We start from the raw sequence: 22,039 nt of genomic DNA on the forward strand, positions 1-22,039 counted from the left end.
GTATATTGCTAGCAATGGGACTGGTAGTTAGCATTACTATCAATCGCTTCCCCCCCCCCCCCCACCTTACTGATTATGGGAGACAGAAAGATAAGTAAATATTAGTACTATGATAATTACTACAATTTATGTGAACTATATAATGTATAAAGTACGGGTTCTAATCCAATTTTTCAATCACTCAATAATAATCAGACAAAGTCGCGTATAAAACCTTGTATTTCCATAAAAGCTATCTCTATAAAAACCTTGTAGAACCTTGTATTTCTATTAAAGGCATATCTTTTATCACACTTACAGTCCGATGTAATTAATGTAAGAAAAGCTACGATATACAGATAGTATAAAAATAAAATCAGTCATGTACAACACGACCGCAGCCACAACCTCCCGAAGTCCTACAGTACACGACAATGTAACATCGCATTGCATCGACCGCCCGGGGCCACGAATTTAAATTAAAAAACTTTGCCAGCAAGAAACTGGGTTTGAGGGACAACTCAACAGTTCTATGAATATCTCTTTGTTTAAACGCCAACTTTGTTGTAGCAACTAGCAACGAATCAACACGGTAAGGAACAAACGCAACATTGGGAAATATGGTATAGTGAGTTATACTAAACAACTATAATAGTTTTTTCTCGTTTCTCTCAGCTGACATTGCATTCTGAATTGGACGGTAGGTTCATAATAACCTGACCATTCAAAAGGCTCATAATGAAATATAATAAAAAATATTTTTTTATTGTTTTTGGAACATACTAAACTTTTTTAAACTGGTAAAAACGGAATGGTACTCCCACCTATACTAATAGTATATCAAAACCTTACCTTATTACCTTTTATTTATTTTTATATTTTGTAGGTTACCGCTGGAATATGACACAATCAGAATTAAGCTAGGAATGGGACTGTTTTCTTTTAATGGATGATAATGGAATGGTAACTGCCCCGCTAGCGTATACCGTTGACGCAGACGGGGTTATCATACCATTATCATGCATTAAAAAAATATAGGGGGAGTCCTACATTCAGCAGTAGACAGTTAAGGGTCGATGAATAAATGGATTGTATCACCATATTATTGTTTTTATTAACAAACTATCATTCTTATCACGCCATCGTTTCACCATATAAGTAAAATTAATTACTTCACCCAATAATATTCAATAGGATATACGTCAAATCATTACAATAAAAATAGGTGGTTCGTTGTCAAACGAAAGGGATAAAATCATTATTGCACAGACGGCTTCAGGTGGAGAAAACACTAGTCATTTAAAAAAACTTGATGGCCATATATATACACAAATATTGAGGACTTAATAATCTTTGTGCGCTGGGAGCTGTTACCGTATTGGATATATAGAATCTATAAAAATAGCACAGTAGTATTGTGCGACAGAAGAGTGGAAGAAAAAAGACTAGTTAGATTACGAATAATCCCTAAAAACATTCTATTCCGAAATCTTTAATTGAACCTGTAATCCCAAAGATTTGTCTTTATGAAAGAATGTCAGTTGTCACCGTCACAGTCAGCAGTCAATGTCAATTGTCATATATGTCACGTCACATTCCATCAGTCAGTTAAATTCATTACAACACATTTCAACCATACAGCTAAAATTGTTTCCATTCCAATTTCCAAGGTTATAACGCGATACTTTTCATTTAAAAAGTGAATATAATAAATTTAATTTGTTACCGAATAATAATCTCAGACTCCAGAACTATTGTATGAAGGAATCACCAACGCTGACCTCCGATAGGTTAGTATATCAACGAGTATTTACACAATTTTCTCATAAACTTCATAATACTGGCTCTTTTTCGCGTCTTTTCACGTAAAATGAGCACGTTAAAGAACTTTTCTTTATCGCCTGTCGAGGTACGCGGTATGAAAGTGTTAAATCGGGAGAAATTCTTGCGTAATATTGAAGTATCAATATTGAAAGTGGCTGAAGAGAAACTTTCCAAAGTCACACAACATTGCAAGCACTACTTCCTAAAGTTGGAAAATTTCAAGCCAGTACAAGATTTCGACTTGGAAGGTGAATATAGAAAATGTATTTATTTAAACCCAGAAATTGTCTCACAGTGGAAAGATATATCAGAACATGTAAGAGAGACACTAATTACTCACGGTATTGATGAAGCCAACTTTGTTACTAAATTAGTTCAGCTATCATATGACAATTGGCGTTATGATACCATATTCAAAGCTGTCTTACCCGAGGATGAAGAAATTGTCAGTGGTTTCTCACAAATAGGACATATCATCCATTTAAATCTACGTGACCACCTCTTGGAATACCGACAACTAATAGGTCAAGTATTAGTTGACAAAATAAAAACATGCCGCACCGTGGTCAACAAGAGCAACATAATTGATAATACGTATCGTAACTTCAGTATGGAAGTGATTGCTGGTGATGAAGACTTCTTCGTAACTGTTAAAGAAAATAACTGCATATTCCAATTTGATTTTTCTAAAGTATACTGGAACCCAAGACTTTGTAAGGAGCACGAAAGAATTATAACACTTTTAAAACCATCAGATGTGTTATTTGATGTCTTCTGTGGAGTAGGCCCGTTTTCAATACCTGCGGCAAAAAGAAAATGTAGAGTTTATTCCAATGATCTAAACCCTGATTCTTTTAAATGGCTGAACCATAATGCAAAGAATAATAAACTAAATTTATCCTTGTTTAAATCATACAATCAGGATGGAAAAGATTTTATTTGTGATGTTTTCAAAGAGTATTTAATAGAATGTTGTAGAAATAATGAAATTAGGGAAGTAAAAATTCATGTGACAATGAACTTGCCTGCAATGGCTGTCGAGTTTTTGAAGTATTTTAGAGGATTAATAGAAGATAAACAATATATGGACAAGTTTAACTGTGAAATAATAGTGTATGTGTATTGCTTTGCAATGGGTGATGATCCTGTGAATATAGCTAAGTGTATGGTGAACGATAACATGGGTTGTGATATGTCATCATATATTGTGGATGTGTTTGACGTGAGAAATGTCTCACCCAAAAAAGAAATGATGCGAGTGACATTTAAACTTACAAAAGAAGTATTGTTTGATGTGAACAATTATGAACCACCTGCAAAAAAGTTATGTGTTAATGACTGATATATAAGTATATAAATAATAATACTTATGAGACTTCAATGTATAAGTGTTAATTTTAATTCATCACTTTATTAGGCAGATTTGTCTTTGAAATTCTAATTAAATACTTTATTTTTTATAAAGACAGATACTTATGTCTGTCAAATAATTGAAACAAAATTTGTATAGACTGACAGGCCCTATTTTCAATTATGTTAAATATGATTTTTTTACTGTTATGTATTGATTATATAATTATTAAGTAAAACTATGAAATATTCTTTATTTATGATTGTTTTCATAAATATATACATTAAAAAGTAATTAATAAAGCTTTTTATTGTACAATATCAAAACAAAATGATAATTAATAATTATAAAAAACTGGCATGACTAGAATTTTAAAATAACATTTTTACATTGGTACCTCTTAATTTTACCACTGTCCCACTTGAGTTATGGAATCAAACAGCTTTGTTTACATGACTATGTTTTAGTTTATCTTCAAACTAAATATGGATATGATAATTACAGAATGAGAAGTCATAACCCCTTAGTTCTCAGAAATGGTAAAACCTAAGAGTAAATTCTGTGAAGCCCAGTGCTGTTCTTGTCATTGATTATTTCCAATATACAAAACATGCTTGCAATATACCCTGTCAGGCCGATCAGGCACATAGTCCCTCATGGAAACCATCATGCTCAATTCCAGGTGTACTCATCACAATAGGCTAACTGACCTGTGTTTTAATTCTCACTTATCATCCCTCACTGGTGCTCCACTAGCGTGTACTGTTAGTGCAGGCAGAGTTACCATTCCATTATCATCCATTAAAAAAATATACAAAACATATAACATTATTATTATACAACAGGTGAGAGCTATCACACCGTCAACTTATTCCCTATTTAAGGTTATATATTTAAAAAAAGAAAACTGAAAACAATTCTGCACTATTTTATTGATATTTACGAACATTGGCCTTTAATTTGAAAAGTCATGATATTTTTTTTTTATCTATTCATAGTTCAATACGTAGCATTTTACGTAATAAATCACAAACAGATAAAAATATCATATTCAGATAGAGAATGTACCTATTTTGTGACGAAAATATGTAATCATTCAATCACTGCTTAATGTTACGTGATAAGACAGCGCAAATATTATATTATTTAGTATATATATAATTTTTTAATAGTATTTAGTAATCTGACCGTGACTTCGTCCATGTGGTATCTTATCACAAACAAATATTTAAAGTATAAGACGCTATTTTATAATTAAAAAAAATATTTTTAAACTTGACACGATTTTCAATTCTATTTATCACAACAACCTAATACATTCATTCTACAGTTTTCTTTCAGATTTTGCCAGGTCTCTCTGACTGTACAAAAGTCGTTTGCTTGGACCATTCGTGTTTCTACCATGAAGCAGTTGTGTTTGCATGACTGTGTTTCGGTTTGAAGGGTGGAATATGGCAGTGAATTTACAGAGTAAAGAGTAATAACACCTGAGTCCTCAGAAATGGCAACGCACAGAGGGTATCATGGGCGAAACAGTATACTCTATTATGTCCATGATACTGCTTATGTCTATAGGCGACGGTTGCCACTTTTCATCAAGTTGCCTGTCAGCTTGTTTGCCATTCTAAGTTGCATAAAAAAAGAAGCTTCTCAAAGGTTGACTGTAAAAGATCCCTCTATAGGATAAGCCTTTTTAATGTATCCTATGTAAAGTATCTACAATAAAGATTTTGAAATACACTGTATATAAATCTAGCTCGTTTAGTCGGGGGGGGGGGGATTGTAAGTAATAGGGTCTGTCTCATTGCTAGCACTACTCGTATACCAATTAGGTCGACCTCCACACGGTTCTCCTGGAATTTATCGCGGTTAATTTTTGTGATATTTCTCACGATGGATGAACTGACCTGCTTTCATTCCCACCTATCATTCCTCACTGGTGTCCCGCCATCGTATACCGTTAACATAGGTGGAATTATCATTCCATTATCATCCATTAAAAAAAAGTTCGTTTAATCTAAAATTAAGTGCCATGACATGCAGATTAATAACGTTATCACAACGTTACATTGTACGAAACTCTAAAACTAACGCAATAACATAATTTAAAAAAATATATAATAAGTTGAATTTACAATATGCAGTAAAATATAATTTACGACAGATAGAGGAAGCACTAAGTGTCATGTCATATAGAGAGGTCGAATATTAGGCATGGGATAGAGCTGGCTGGAAGAAAATGCATAAATTAGTTGCACCGACAAGAGGAAACTCTTAAATGAAAAGAGAGAGAAACTGTAATTTAGATATTTTATCAACTCTTAACGTACCTACTATATGAAAATAAACTTATGAATTAATGTCGCTAGGTACTCTCTTTCATATCTAGAATAAAAGAAGAAGATAGAAACAACAACTATCAATATGTATAGTCAAGGTATGCTTATTAAAATACTAATCGACAATGTCAATTTCCTTTTGTTGTTTCACTTACAACAAATTTACTGATTACCTGTTTATATATGCGTCGCGTTTATGTATGTTGCAGTCAAAAGTAAATTTTTTTTTAATGGATGATAATGGAATAGTGATCCCGCCTTCGCTAATGGTATACACTGGCGGGGCACCAGTGAGAGATGATAGGTGAGAATGAAAAAAAACAGGTCAGTTAGCCCATCGTGGTTAATTCGACCTGGTTGGGCATATTGCTAACAATGGGACTGGTAGTTCGCATTATTAACAATCCCACCTCCCCAGTCAAAAGTACTTTTTTTTAACAGATGATAATGGAATGGTAACCCCACCCGCGCTGTCGGAATACACCGGTGGGGCACCAGTAAAGGATGATAGGTGAGGATGAAGTAGGTCAGTTAGCCCATCGTGACGAATTCAACAAAAATTGTTCACGATGGTTTCCAATGAGAACCACGTAGAAGTCGACCTAATAAAGCATATTGCTAGCAATGGGGCTGTCAAACTCAATTACTAACAATCCCTTTCCCCCCAGTCAAAAGTACTTTTGACTGAACACTTTGGTCAAAAGTGGTTTAGACTGAAAATTATTGGTTAGGTTAGGTACTTTTAATTGTTATTTTAGTCAGAAGTATTAATGACTAAAGCATACGGTCAAAAGTACTTTTGACTGATTTTGCGAGTCAATAGTACTTTTGACTGGTTAAGAGTTTTTACTGCAACATATACATAATGGCGTCGCGTTAATTCCTAATCGTGAATTTAAAATACACATACCATCAATAAAAAATATAAATGTGTTATAATAAAACTTTTTTTACCTCTTCCGTATGTACGTACAAACGTAGAATATTGTTGAAAATTATAACGGTCCTACATAGTATTTAGACATTATTTATCGATTTAGGTATATACCAATTTTCGAAATTTTCGTTAAATAATTAAATTAATAATATCTCCACACCGTATCCCTTGACTTGAGACAGAGAGAATCAACAAACAGAGATATATGAAACCTGAAATCGTAATACCTAAATGTTTACTGAACACTGACGTTTATCGTAAATATTAATTAACAAATTAAACGAATTTATCATACTAAGTATATCGTGAAATAAACCTCCAATATAATATGCAGACCTTGTAAATTGGAATCGTACTTACATTGTATACATATAAGTTTCAATGTACACAAGTAATACGCAGATACGGTTCAACAGAAAATTAACTATTGATGTAAGATAAGTTCACAGTACCTACTCTTTTTGTTTTACGTATTTATTGTCTGCTCTTAGTCCAAACAATTAGCATTATGAAAAAAATATCGTTTATTTTGAGGTCATTAGCATTTTTTTTAACAGAGAAAGTGTGCGGGGAAAAGGATTGTTATTACTAGAGACAAACTTTCATATCGACCTCCACGTAGCCCTGCCTGAAAACTATCGTAGTTAAATTTTTTTTATACAACTTAGAATGGCAAACAAGCTGACGGCCCACCTGATGGAAAGTGGTAACCGTCGCCTATAGACATGAGCAGTACCATGGACATAACAGTGTATACTGTTTCACCCATGATACCCCCCATGCGTTGCCATTCCTGAGGACTCAGATGTTATTCCTCTGTACCCTGTAAATTTACGCCATATCCTACCCTTCAAACCGAAACACGGCCATGCAAACACAACTACTTCACGGTAGAAATTTGTGTGAATTCATCACGATGGGCAAACTGGTATACTTTAATCCTTACCTATCATCAATCACTGGTGCCCCGCTATCGTATACCAATAGTGCAAGTGAAGTAACCATTCCTTTATCACACAATAAAAAAAAACATTGAAAGTGAACAGTTGCCAAAGAAACATACGTCGAAAACCGGATAATTTTTTATTCATGATCCGACATTTCAATGTAAATTTGGCGATGTAGTCCTTTTAAACCACTAATTTACCTTAAAAAAAAAACTATCTGTAAAAATATTATATCATAGACAAAACCACAGAGTATGTTAATACATAATTAAAAAAAAACATTAATGCATAATTTACATTCCATCGCCCACGATTATAATAAACTGTGTATGTTCTCTTCTAGGCCTGTTTTCAAAATGCCACAGAAACGGCAGAACGTCGATCCGGAGCTGCCAGACTTCACGGACGTTTTAGAAGAAACAGAAAGGGTATGTAATTATTTATTTATATTATATTTGAGAAACATATTCTCAATTAATGTATATTTATTATAAATACGAAATTTTGTAACGATGCATGAATGTTTGTTAATCTTTCACGCAAAAACTACTGAACGTATTTGAATGAAATTTGGTACACGAGTATGTTATATCCTAATTTAGCACATAGAATACTTTATATATTGATTCAGGCAGATGAAGCCGCGGGATACGGCTAGCTGACAATAAATCAATTTAGTGATCAAATAGCGATTCGCCCGGCTTGGGTATATATAGGTAAAAGATAGATAAAATACTACTCACTAATAATGTGGCTTTCTATAGATGTAAGAATTTTTTAAATTTATTAAGTATTTTGTTTAAGTTTAGCCATAACAAACAAAAATATTTTCATTTTTATAATATTAGATGAAGGCTCATACATTCATCTGGAAGTGCCCACAAGAGCACCCAAGCCGATTTAGAAAAGTCCTTTCCTAAATTGGCATGACGAAGAATCGAATCCAGTAAAAAGATAAAGCAACATCTCTACCCCTACACCACGGAAGGCATCACATTAATGCGAATTTGAATATGTAACGTCATATTGAATATGTAATGTCATATTGAATATGCCATGTCATATTGAATATGTAACATCATATTGAATATGCAATGTTATATTGAATTTGTAATATCATATTGAATATGCAATGTCATATTGAATTTGTAATATCATATTGAATATGCAATGTTATATTGAATTTGTAATATCATATTGAATATATAATTTCATATCGAATATGTAACGTCATATTGAATATGTAATGTCATATTCTATATACAATGTCATATTGAATATGCAACGTGATATTGAATATGTAATGTTATGTTGAATATGTAATGCCATGTTGAATATGTAATGTCATATTTTCTATAGTTTCGTTACGATATTTTTTTTTCAGGTAATTCAACAATGCTTCAAACAGTATCAGTTAGAAGAAGTGTTCTTATCGTTCAACGGTGGGAAGGACTGCACAGTTTTGTTAGACGTGACAATAAAATTATTACGTGACATTTACAAATGTGAAAACATCAGTAAAAATTTAAAAGTCGTATATATAAGGACGAAAGACCCGTTTAATGAAATAGAAGAATTTGTTAAATTAGTTGAGGAACATTATAATGTGAAATTAACGGTAATGGAAGGTGAAATGCGGACGACGTTGCAAAGGATACTTGAAGAGGACGGAAGTTTGAAGGCGTGCCTTATGGGAACGAGGCGTACAGATCCTTACAGTCACGATTTAAAATTTATCCAGGTAACATGTTGTTACTAATTCAATTTCTGATACTAACAGCACCAGGCATTTTTTTTTTAATGGATAATAATGGACTAGTAACCGCGCCCGCGCTATCGGAATACGCTGGCGGGCCACCAGTGAGGGATGATAGGTGAGGATGAAAGCAGGTCAGTTGGCCTCTAGCGATGAATTCATAAAAAAACAATCAAGATGGTTTCCAGGGGGAACCGCGTGGAGGTCGACCTGATAAGGTATATTGTTAGTCCCATTATTAACAATCCCTTTACCCCCAGCACCACTCTTAGGGAGGGTAGCGGGGCATGGTCTCTTTTTTAATAAAAATGAAATAGTGATCTCGCGGGGGAAAAGAGATTGTTAGTAATGGAGACTGAGTATCCCATTGCTAGCAATATACCCAACCAAGTCGACCTCCTCGCGGTTCTCCCTGGAAACTATCATGGTTAGTTCCTGATGAATTCATCATGATGGGCTAACTGACCTGTTTTCATTCTCATCTCCCTTCACTGGTGCTCCGCCAGCGTAACGCAGGCGGGGTTAATGATAGGTGAGGATGAAACAGGTCAGTTTACCCCATTTCTCAAAATCTCCAAGGAATAGAGAACAGTCTGTGCCCGGGAGTGTGAGATATAAAAATAGTAACCAAATGAAATAGTGATCCCGCTTGTGCTTTCCATATACGCAAGCGAGGGATCAGTGAGAATGAAATAGGTCAGTTTGCCCTATTGCTTAAAATCTCTAAGGAATAGGGCACAGTCTACGCCCGGGAATGTGAGATATAAAAATTAACAGAGATTGTACTAATTCTTTTTTTTACCACTGAGGTGGCAAACAAGCATACGGCTGATGGTAAGCGCTTACTGTATACGCCTATAGACGCGTGAATGCAACTATATTTGATCTATTCACACTTCAAATTTATCAGTAACTCTATACATGAGCAGACACCAAACAAAAGTTTTCTTTTTTAAACACATCTAAGCTATGGTTGCCATTTTGGCTAAATAAATTTACACTATTTAAGAAATAACTCGCGTATATTATATTAACGCATAATAGACAAAAAAATCTTTAAATATAATTATAAATGCTACATAATATTGACATTCAAGATTGCATAGTCATTACATCAATCTTAAGGTTTTTTACACAGGATGCTAAGTAGGTAGTAGGTAGGTTGAATACTAATGGGAAAGTGTGTCAAGGGGACTATAAATACTGGTAAATATCTATGTTTTCTATTTTGATAAATGTTATATAATGTAAATGTACTCTGTAAGGAGCCCAGTGTAAACAACTAAGGAGGGGGAGGGGGGCATTTTAATGATTCTTTTTACGCGTACGATGTTGCGTACAGAAGTTAGTTTAGAGTAAAACTGGTGAAGGTAATACGTGCAATTAATATATGCAGATTCAATACATACATTTTGCTCTTTTATTATATCGTGATGTGAATTTAAAATTGTTTCACGGAAAAAAAATACTTCATTTATGAAAAAATTTGTTATTTTGATTTAAAACGAAACTTCTGAGCCGATTTTGATAAAATTTATATTGTATATATAAGTGACTGAGTTATGGGGTAACAAACAAAAAAATTGAGAACCTCCTTTTTTGAAATCGGTTAAAACCGTACAACAGAATGACCACTTTTTATAAATACATTACAAAAAGTGGCCAGTATGTTTTATATCCCTCACCAGAGGGAGACTTTGTACAAAAGTCGATTGCTTGGGTACCTCTGTCCCATTCGTGTTTCAACCGTGAAGCAGTTGTGTTTGCATGGCTGTGTTTCGGTTTGAAGGGTGGGATATGGCGTGAATTTACAGGGTACAGAGGAATAACACCTGAGTCCTCAGGAATGGCAACGCATGGGGGGTATCATGGGCGAAACAGTATACTCTGTTATGTCCATGGTACTGCTCGTGTCTATAGGCGACGGTTACCACTTTCCATCAGGTGGGCCGTCAACTTGTTTGCCATTCTAAGTTGTATAAAATTTTTTTTTTCAAGTTCTATATTTTTTTATTCAGCACACCGACCACAACTGGCCGTCGATACAGCGAGTATCGCCGCTCCTCAACTGGTCCTACCATCACATATGGAGTTACCTGATAAAACGAAATGTGCCTTACTGCAATCTTTATGATAAAGGGTAATTATTTTTATATATTTTGCAGGACCATAAACTAATAGTTTTTTTTTTATTTATCTATTAATTTATAAGCTTCAAAAGTTTGGGCTAGAATTTTGGTTTTTTTCAGATATTAATTGTATAATTTCTGATAACATAATAGTTCTCAAATAAATTAATAAATTAATGAAATTACGTGCAGTGTTAAAAAACAACTAGACTGACAGGAGTTTGTAAGAGAGTGACGTCACGCGTCTTTGATTGGTGTTCGATATCACGTGATTTCTTTGTGTAATTTCACGAATTTCTTTTTAGAAAATATTAATTAATCCTATATATTTATGTGTTTTGAATTATTTTCTTGATATTTTAAACATCTATCAATCATGCAAAACAAAAATTAATGAAGACTTTTCATGATGGCAACTACCCTATTCTCAGAGAACTACTGATATAATACAATGTTATGATATTCTGTGTGGTCCCGGCATAGAATAGGCCACCCCTTATCCCGTCGGTGTCCTAAGAGCCTATTAAGGAAGAGTGATAGATAAACAACAACGTCTCTCTTAAAACATCTCTAAAGCCTGACTGCGATTGGTAATCCGCCTGCCAAGCGTGGCAACTACTGACAAAACCCCCCAAGGTAGGCTTATGTTTAGCAGTGGACAGTCAAAGGCTGATATGAACACCAGAGGGAGACTTTGTACAAAAGTCGATTGCTTGGTTACCTCTGTCCCATTCGTGTTTCAACCGTGAAGCAGTTGTGTTTGCATGGCTGTGTTTCGGTTTGAAGGGTGAGATATAGCGTAAATTTACTGGGTACAGAGGAATAACACCTGAGTCCTCAGGAATGGCAACGCATAGGGGTATCATGGGCGAAACAGTATACTCTGTTATGTGACCATGGTACTGGCTCATGTCTATAGGCGGCGGTTACCACTTTCCATCAGGTGGGCTGTCAGCTTGTTTGCCATTCTATGCTGTATAAAAAAATGCGAGCCCTATGGCAAACATGGTGGTAGATCTACCTCTTATAAGGAGACCTATGCCCTGTATCAGTAGAAAGTTAATGGAGTATAAATTATTTATTAATAAAAAAATGTTATTATTTATTAGGTATACGTCAATAGGCAGCACCCAAAATACGTGGCCGAACCCTGCACTCGCATACAAGGACCACAGCGGCTGCCTCTCGTATTTACCCGCTTGGCGACTCTCCGACGCTACTCTAGAAAGAGCCGGCCGAGGGACACCCCCACAGCCAACCGTCAATGGACATAACACAAGCAAACAAGTTGTAAACTCTCATAGTAACGGCGATATACACTAGTGGCGGGAGTTCATACCGCGGCCTAACAACTTCTGTATTACCTGTCAATATTCAAACAAAAATGTTCGGGGCATGCGCTTTAAACAAAAGCCATAGACAAAAAGCCTGCGTTATAAAATCTTTTATATGTAAAATTGTTACTGCTTAGCTATAAATTATTTTGGAGTTACATTCCGGTCTATCTATTCGGCCAAGGCAGAATGATACAACGCAACTATGGTCAAAAATTTGTGAATAAACTAGTGAATACTTTAAAACATAATGGATTCCATAAATATAAAATAATTGCCTTATTCTTTGTGATAGATTTATGTGTAACTCATTCTGTGATTTTTAGAAAAATACGCGACAACTTTTAATGTTTTTTTTTTTTTTTTTTTTTATTGACACATAATACAGATGTTCAGACTTCGGTATGAACACATTAAAATAAAATAGATCAAATTTATTACAATAGAATACTCGAATATACTTACTACAATCACTAATTAGCATTAGATTTTGTTTTTAGTTAAAAAAAAATTAATATAATAATTTCATTGTTTCAAAGTATGATAAATCCTGTTTATCATATATATGAATAATTATGAATAAAAAGTGATAAAAATGCAATATATATAATGTACCTTTGTAATATATAATGCAAATCTACATTCATAATTTTCTCAAAAACAGTACCTCTGATTATTACCTATTTCAACTATTAGTGTAGGTTCTTTATTTCTTTTTTCATATTTTTCTTGTATTTTTCTTCGAAAGAATGAGAACAAATTAAGGATCAGATAAGATCATAGACAGAATTCCATACAGTGATTATTGCAAGTGTATTCGGGCATTTATTGTTATTATACAATACAAGATATAAAAATGGTAAAAGAATAAAATTTTATAATAATGTTATGAAATTAAACAATTTTCTCCAAGAAATTTTTATAGATCGGAGTACAAAATGTAATTGATACTTTTTATTCTCGAAATTTCTAATAAACTCTACAGCATGGATAGGTTCTTAATTTTACATACTGCCAACGATTGCAATCTCACGCTCATTGGCTTAATTAAGATCATATTCCGGGTTCTAGTCTCTTAAAAGAGGCACACATGTCTTTGTATATAGTTAAAAACTCCACTCGCTACCCCAAACAATGCTAGTATTTGTACGAACCCCCCCCCCCCCCCCCCAATGTCCATATTAATCCTGTGCTAACCTCGAAGAAAATTGTTCAGTTTTATAAATTAGGTCGTCATACTCACTCCGTTGCAGAATACATACTTGTATTTATGAAAATTGGCAGCTATAATACTTACATAAAAAATATTGTATGACAGATCTCTTGATACATATTTAAATGTATTGAAATGTGAAAGAAATACTTAATTTCAAATAGATATTTTCTCCTTAAAAGTGTGTACTTATTAAGGTTATTTATTTATTTAAAGCAAACAGACAGACAGCTATAACAAGCTGAAAATTAAAAAAAAAAACAACAGTGAACAAAAGTATGACTTAATTCCTCTAGCTAGACAATGCAAAATACAATAGTACAATTATTTTTATTATTAATTTATTAATATTAAAAAACAGGAATATTTGACAATTAAATTTATATAATTCTCATACGTAGCAAATTTTTTTATTTATTAATTAATGTTATACTTACACTCACACATAGATATTATTAATTTATATATTTGTAAATACATAACAAATTATTGTGATATATTTGCAAAATCTGATTATTTATTAGAACTGTTATATGTAAATAATATAAACGTAAACAATCAGTTCTGGATAAAAATTTTAACTGGTTGATAGAATCATCATTGGAAATGATGTTTCCTGTCGTGTCCTTTTAAACGAGTGGAAAAAATGCGTATCGATACATACGTTATCGCTACCGCGTGCATGAGCTAGAACGAGACAGCAGCATCTTACGTATTGTTCTTGTTCCTGCACGCGTGTCTATAGATAGATTTGCATACCACTTATTAAGGTGTCTTTCGCTGTTTTAAATTACGATAAGTAATTATTAATTAGATAATGTCTAATATTATTTTTGACATTCCTAGAATGAAACTTCTAAAATATCATTATGCTATTAAAACGGCATGTTTCTAAATTACTGGCTGATAATAATTTTTTTTTTTTTATAACACTGTTTATGCAAAAATTTAAAAAAACTTAATCTGAAAACCAATACTTTTAGATTGGCCCAAAAATAATGTAAACATGGCTTGAAGATCGGATCTAATTGTAATTATTTACGTTTACATTACGATCAGAATAACTTAAAGTTGATTGGAAGAAATCTCTTTTATGGGATAAGTCCGTTATTCTACTCTTTTCTTAAGAACTTAAAATACATTCTTTAATTTAAGACTACTGTACAGTAGTGTTACAAAACAAATTTAAAAAGAATATGAAACGGTGACAGGGTTTTATTCGTAGTAATATCAATTAAATATTGTGTTTTATTTGTGATTATTGTTTTTAAACACCTTTTTTTTTTTTTTCACTAATTCACCAAACATTTTGAGGATAACGCCCGAATCGTTTGTGTCTTGCACGAATTTTTATTTTTATCTCACGTTTTAAAGGTATTTTTAAAGGTTGTTTATTTTTATGTTGCAATAAAAATATTGATTACACAATAAGCTCGTTTATTTAATTAATCCTTATGCTATATATTTACAAATTTTTATTTACGTAGAAGTACGAGTCTAAGTTTTGTTCCCACTATTGTTGGGTTTCACATGCTTATTGATGAATTCTTGAAACATGGCAACATCTTGTGGCTTGTCATCTGTAATAAAAATAAAGTAATAATTAAAAAAAAATAAAAGTTACGTCTGCCCAGCCCAGCTTTTTTTTTATTTGGCAAAGGTCTTTGACATTTGAAAATGGCGCCGTACAAATACCATATTTGTCTTTTACCAAAAATTATAGCCAGTGTCTAGTCTAGACATGATATAAGGATTCTATCAATGCTCCATTAAGCCAAATCTGTTCAGACATTTAGAAGTTATGGTGGCATAAATAAATTCACATACATACATGAACCCTGAAAATACCACACTTTATTTTTGGGCAGACGCGTAAAAAGATGTTTAAATTATCCTCGAAAATGTTTTATATTTCTGAAGGTGTCGATCAAGCTACAGTACCTAATAGAAAGTTGTATTTTATTTTGATGGGCACAAAGGTATCTTTAAAATCGCACATACAGAAAGTTAGATGAAATTCAGAATGAGAATTTAAAACTTGAGTTTCCTACATGGAGTTCAATACTCTAAACATACAGATATCGAGGAGAACGGTTGTAACTATGGACTAGAAATTGTAAGTAATGTTCTCTTTCAGATTGGCCTCCACGCGGTCTCCTTATTCAATCACCTTGATGATTTTTTTTTTGATGGGTGAAAATAGTATGGTAAGCCTGCGCTAACGGGATACGCTGGCGAGACACCAGTGAAGGGTGATAGATGAGAATGAAAACAGGCCAGTTAGCCCATCATGATGATTCCTCAGAAATTAACCATGATAGTTCCCAGGGGGAACCGCGAGGAGGTCGACCTGGTTGGGTATATTGCTAGCAATGGGATTCTCAGTCTCCATTACTAACAATCCCTTTCCCCCCCTTTAATCACCTTGATTAAGTCCTAATATATTCGTCACGATGACCCTACTATCCCGATTTCATCCTCACCAATCATCCCTCACTAGGACCCCGCTAGCTTTAACCAATATTTCGATTTCATTAACAAAACTTACCAATATCAGGTTTGACTTCAGTGCCCTCTTCATCGCTCGAGCTCTCGTTGCCAGGATGTTTAAGGTACACATCGCTGGTCTCCCGCCCTACTGGCACCTCGTCTATTAATTTCTTCTTTTCCAACACTACATTTGGATTATCTGAAAATAAAATAATGTGACTATCATTTACATATCATTTTGATGTGCATTTCAAATTTCGACTCTATTACTATTATTTGAGTGAGTATTTTATGCGATAACTTGGCCATTTCTATTTTTTTTTAAAGCATAGTTCTGTAACAGTCTAAGAACAAATTTTAAATACACTATAGGGACTTAACACGACGCTATTGCAAGTAAATAGTGCCTGCATGTCTGATTTTTGTTGCCGACGTTTCAACATGGATTCCACCACGTGTATATAAAATATCCCCATAGTATATTTAAAATATGTGTCAACAAAACAAAAGTTTAAAATTAACTACGATTGTTGTAAATATTATAACAAAGTTCAATACCTCTTTTGAGCCTTTTTTCTTCGTCTTTCTTTTTCTGCTCCTCCAATTTTTGTGCGCGCATCTTCAACCAGTCCTGTTTATATTCTCTGGAAAATATATAAAAAAAAATTAAAAGTTAAGCACAAAATGACTAAAAATGGATTTTTTTTAACAAACTAGTTATCGGATCATTTGATGGAAAATGATAATCTTTGATTTTCACGAATCAATCATGGCATCGCCATTGTTTATTAAAAGTTTTTATTTTTAAAGTGTACATATTTTAATATGATTTTAATATAAAATAATACAAACTTTTCATACTCTTCAGCTGCTGCATCAACCAGTTTAAAGAACTCATCTATGCCCTGCAAATAATTATATAACCGACTATATAAATCAAATCTAAGATAACTCAGTTTTATTAAATTTTATAAATTAAAAAAAAATACATTTTTCATGATTCCTATATTATATAAACTACTTTCAATGTTTCAAAATTTTGTCTGGTTTGTATATTATAAAAATTTTAGTTTATCTGAAATTTACTAGTAAATTACTTAACCGATTTTCACGATTCTTTTTAGGGTCTACTGCCCTGTTAGCCCCATTTTAATTTTATATCGATTCAAGATTGCAAAGAAAAATCTATATATAAACATAAAATAGGTATTTACAATGAACCTACGATTTGCGTTATGAAACATATCGTAGTTTATTGGTATGTATGTTTATGATTTTTTATTTAGATATTGTTATGATTCTTTAGCCTTAGCGTAAGGAAACTTAAAAAAATAAGAGAAGCACAACTGACCGCCCCAGTGTGTGAGCTAACGCCGCAACATTTGAGGTCCGAATAGAAAGCGTCAAGCGCGAGCGCCATAGATCGCGTAAGGTTCCCCACGTACGAAGTGCCACCCTCGCTCTCACTATCGCCGGCCGTCTCCAGCGCCTCTTGGAACGCTTCGAAGTCACGCATCCATTCCACCGCGTACGAATTATCCACTACATCTGTCTGGAAATTTAAATACATTTTTTTATATTTGCTCACTGCGTCACACGAATAAAGTTACTAGTATATGTAGCTAAAACAACAACCAAAGAATAGGTACAGAAGCATAACATCTAAGTCCTCAAGACGGGCAACACATGAAGGCTATCAGGGGCGACACAGTATACTACGTCCAAAGGTACTAGTTCACGTTAAATGTAATAATCGAATGGTAACACTCTCGATTGTCAATAGGAACATTTTATTCTCGTATGTGACAATAAATCAATTATTAGAGGTAGAAAGAAAAAAAATGGTAGTTGGTGTCCGTTCTCTCCAATGGAAATATAAAAAATTATCGTTGTTGTTATTTAATATTTAAAAAAAGACAATTCCACAATCTTGAAATATATCGGGAATTTAAAACCGTTGTTATTGTCGATATAAATTATGGAAATAGTTTGCTTGTTTGACGCTAAAAGGACACTTCAAGAATCGAAAATCTATAGGAAATCAAAACCCTTAGTACGTATAACATTTACGAGACAATCTTAGGTAACTTTACCATGTTTTAGGAAACTGAATAATCTAAGTATGTTATAAGGCAATTAAAGGAATTTTAGTAAATAAAGGGGTAAGTCATTTGATCATTATTTGAATTTAGATAGTGACTTTCGTAACAGTTTATTGTTACACAATATTTTTTAGAAATATTGGCGACTTGTCTGTATGATTGTTACGGAATCACACAAAAACTACTATTAAATCAAATATATCCAATTTGATCTAATTCATTAATTTTAGCGAATCAAAGAAAGCAAAAAGTCAATTAGGTATTTACAAAAATGTTTGTATAAAATAAGCTTTGTTTATTTATTTATTTCTTATTGTATTTTATAATGTAGTTGGTATTTATTAACTCTTATTATGGACCCTGTTGGGCACAGCAAGTAGGAGAGGGGGACAATATTTTTTTACTTTAGAAATAATGAAATAGTTTATTACAATATTATTCAATGTATATTTTCTGTATTATTATTATTATTAATTTAGAATTAGATGATTATGCTAAGTTTGAAACTAGATAGTGTTGTGTGATATGTCTTTTTTTGTAATGGGTAGCAATGAAATGGGAACCCCACCCACGCTATCGGTATACACCCGCGGGGCACCAGTGAAGGATGATAGGTGAGGATTAATCATTAGTCATTTATTCAAAAAACAATGTACATTGTGTCTGAAATAAGGGATAAACATACAAAAATTATTACATTAACCTGAATATTACAACCATCCAATAACTATAATAATAACAATAAATTAATGAAGCAGGTCAGTTAGTCCTTGGTGATGAATTCAACAAGAAATATTCACGATGGTTTTCAGGGGGAATCACGTGGAGGTCGAACTAATAGGGCATATTGCTAGCAATGGGGCTGTCAAACTCCATTACTAACAATCCCTTTCTCCCCTGTTTAATATGTCTAGTAGTACATATTATTGTTAATTGTAATAATAATTACCTTATTCATGACCACAATAAACGGAAGCCTGGTCTTGTACAGTATGGAACATGCGTACAGCATGTTGGACATGAACGTGATGGGGGAGACACTGCGTACAGTGTCCATAACATACACGATGACAGTGGGACACGCGGACGCCAACGACTCACTCACTATTGTACCCGATGCAGACCATGTGAACACTTCTATTTGACCTGTAGAACATTTAAAGTAGCAAATATACATAAGGGAAAAAGCAAGAAATACCTATATACAGAGACTGTCATCTATCTATATATTATTGGCACAATTAGTGAACAATTTTGGCATATCTCATTTTCAAAATAACAATGAAAAAATTAAACATAGCAGTATCTAAAGGTATTGATTATATTTTATATAAAGTAATATTATAAAGAGGAAATGATTTTTTTGTATATAATAGATAAAGTAAAAAAAAATACTTAATCAATTATAAAAAAAATCTTTCACTTATAGAAAGCTACATTATCAGTGAGATGGGTTTTATTTAATTAAAAAAAAAGTGCAAAGCCAAAGTGTGCCGATAGTTGGGCACAATATAATTTAAATATATTTATCTTTACTTTTAAATGTCGACGCAAAGAAAGGCACTTATACTGTACCTGTATGTTTAAACAATAAAAAAATGCACCTACATAATAACCATCATCATCATATCAGCCTTTAACTATCCACTGCTGAACATAAGCCTCCCCCTTGGGAGGGTTTTGCCAGTAGTTGCCACTCTTGACAGGCGGATTGGCAACCACAGTTCCCTAACTGCAGTTGCCAATCCACCTATCAGGTGATGACAGGTTAGAGATGTTTTAAGAGGGACGCTGCTGCCCATTCCTCGCCCTTCGCCTTAGTCGCCTCTTACGACAGCCATCCACTGTTTGAATTTCTTTTGTATCTACATAAACCACTGCCATTAAGTCTTAAATTATATAAAAAAGTATCATTACCTGGAGTATCTATTACACAATATTTGTGTTTTTTGCCAGCTTTTTCAATGAGATTCACAACTTGACCAAACTTTGTAGAGAATAGGTTTAGGGTGGTCACTATACCACCATTTGGACCTAATCCATACTGTTTCATCACTTCTTTGTAATCCACAGTGTCTCTTATATCTACAATAATAAAATACAATTTAATTCATATATAACATAATCATTATGATAGTCTCACAAAAATAAATACAACCACTTATTCTTCTCCTGTTAATAACCTAATTTTGTTTAAATATTTAATATATTTTTGTTGAAACATTTAAATGCTTTCTAAGAGTATTCATTGCATGATTCACCTTTGTTTTTTTAAAGTAACCTATTTCTATTATATATTCTAGCTTTTTCTATGCTCCTTGTTTGTTTTTTTAAATACCCATTAAAAAAATAACCATTATTTTCATTTATTCTCTGATATGAATATACTTTTTAAAAATAGTAGCATTCTAATTTCAAATACTTAAAAATTTTATATAGTAACTTACCAATATTAGCTGGGTAAGGTACTTCACGACAGGCTGGGTCCAAATTAATGAGATATGGTCTTGAACCTTCAACAATTTTACTAGCAAGACGTCTCGTAAACGAAGTCTTGCCAGCACCCGCCATACCTTAAAAAAGTTGAGCATACATAAATCCCATCTCATCTACCCATTATTAATAACAAGGGGTCAGAATGTTTTTATCAATTCATAGAGTAGCCATTGCATTTAGGACTCTATCTTCACATAAAATAGGTTATGCCTTATGCTAAAGACAAAACTAATAATAGACAGTGAATAAAAGTACGTAAATATAACCAGGAATAGGAAATTTTAATATCATTATTATCTCAAAAAGTACAGTATGCATCAGATACAGTATCTAACTCTTTATTGTTTTCTCCAAAAGACTGCAACAGTAAATTTATTATGGACACAAACAATTACAAGATACACATTATTAAAATAATGTCTTATCTTTGCTTGGAGTAAATTCTTTTATGAATTAATTAACCAATAGTATGTAATAAAGAAAATCTAACCTAAAATAATCAGACAGACGGGCTTCCTTATTACTTCCACCACTGTATCCGGATCAGAAGTTTCAGACGAAGACATTTTAAAATAAGTGTAACACAGGTGGAAAGATAATTTCAGTAGTCACAATGCTTTTTATTTTAATTCGAAATTTAATACTTAGCAATGTAAATAAACAAATTGATTGATTGAAATTAGATACCTAACACACAGACTACTTAAAGAACTACCTAGCCAACTAAATATAGTCTAATGAATATGTCAAAGTCAAACAAATTTGACAGCTTTGACCATTTGACTTTGACGATATTTTTTTTTTCTCACAGATAGATACACTTGATATAAAATTATTTATTAACTTTTTGTTCGCTACTTCATATCCGTGAATTTTCGAAGTAGAAATACAATGAAATAGACTGCGCAATCAAATAAAGTATACAATAATTTTTAAATTAGACCTTCAATAACACTATAGTAGAAACCGCATTCAATTTCATGCAGTAATTATTACATAATTCTGGAACAAATATAGTATAGATATACCATCATGGCTAATTCTAGTTGAATTCGTCAGGATGGGCTAACTGACCTGGCTTTTCATCCTCACCAATCATCCCTTAGTGGTGCCCCGCCAGTGTATACCGATAGCGCAGGTGG

General features: G+C 33.0%; 3 protein-coding genes across 3 annotated transcripts; 2 read left to right on the forward strand and 1 right to left on the reverse strand.

Moving 5' to 3' along the window:
- Positions 1-1,570: 1,570 nt before the first annotated feature.
- On the forward strand, positions 1,571-15,240 carry LOC113509502 (uncharacterized). The gene is made up of 5 exons (XM_052895063.1): positions 1,571-1,769; positions 7,721-7,805; positions 8,762-9,118; positions 11,152-11,273; positions 12,372-15,240. Exons 1-5 carry the CDS (start codon positions 1,738-1,740, stop codon positions 12,583-12,585), a joined length of 810 nt encoding a protein of 269 aa, XP_052751023.1. The 5' UTR covers positions 1,571-1,737; the 3' UTR covers positions 12,586-15,240.
- LOC113520057 (tRNA (guanine(37)-N1)-methyltransferase) lies at positions 1,768-3,319 on the forward strand. The gene has a single exon (XM_026905319.3). The coding sequence runs from the start codon at positions 1,850-1,852 to the stop codon at positions 3,143-3,145; it is 1,296 nt and encodes a 431-aa protein (XP_026761120.2). The 5' UTR covers positions 1,768-1,849; the 3' UTR covers positions 3,146-3,319.
- LOC113516351 (GPN-loop GTPase 1) lies at positions 15,230-21,625 on the reverse strand. Its single transcript, XM_026900771.2, has 9 exons — positions 21,388-21,625; positions 20,849-20,974; positions 20,319-20,486; positions 19,351-19,547; positions 17,651-17,851; positions 17,152-17,204; positions 16,858-16,943; positions 16,358-16,498; positions 15,230-15,389 (listed from the first exon to the last, which is right to left on the reverse strand). The coding sequence occupies exons 1-9, from the start codon at positions 21,461-21,463 to the stop codon at positions 15,307-15,309; spliced, it is 1,131 nt and encodes a 376-aa protein (XP_026756572.2). The 5' UTR covers positions 21,464-21,625; the 3' UTR covers positions 15,230-15,306.
- Positions 21,626-22,039: the final 414 nt, after the last annotated feature.

This window comes from Galleria mellonella, unplaced genomic scaffold (assembly GCF_026898425.1).
Source record: "Galleria mellonella isolate WM207_F2 unplaced genomic scaffold, CSIRO_AGI_GalMel_v1 utg117, whole genome shotgun sequence".
Taxonomy (NCBI): Eukaryota; Metazoa; Arthropoda; class Insecta; order Lepidoptera; family Pyralidae; genus Galleria; species Galleria mellonella.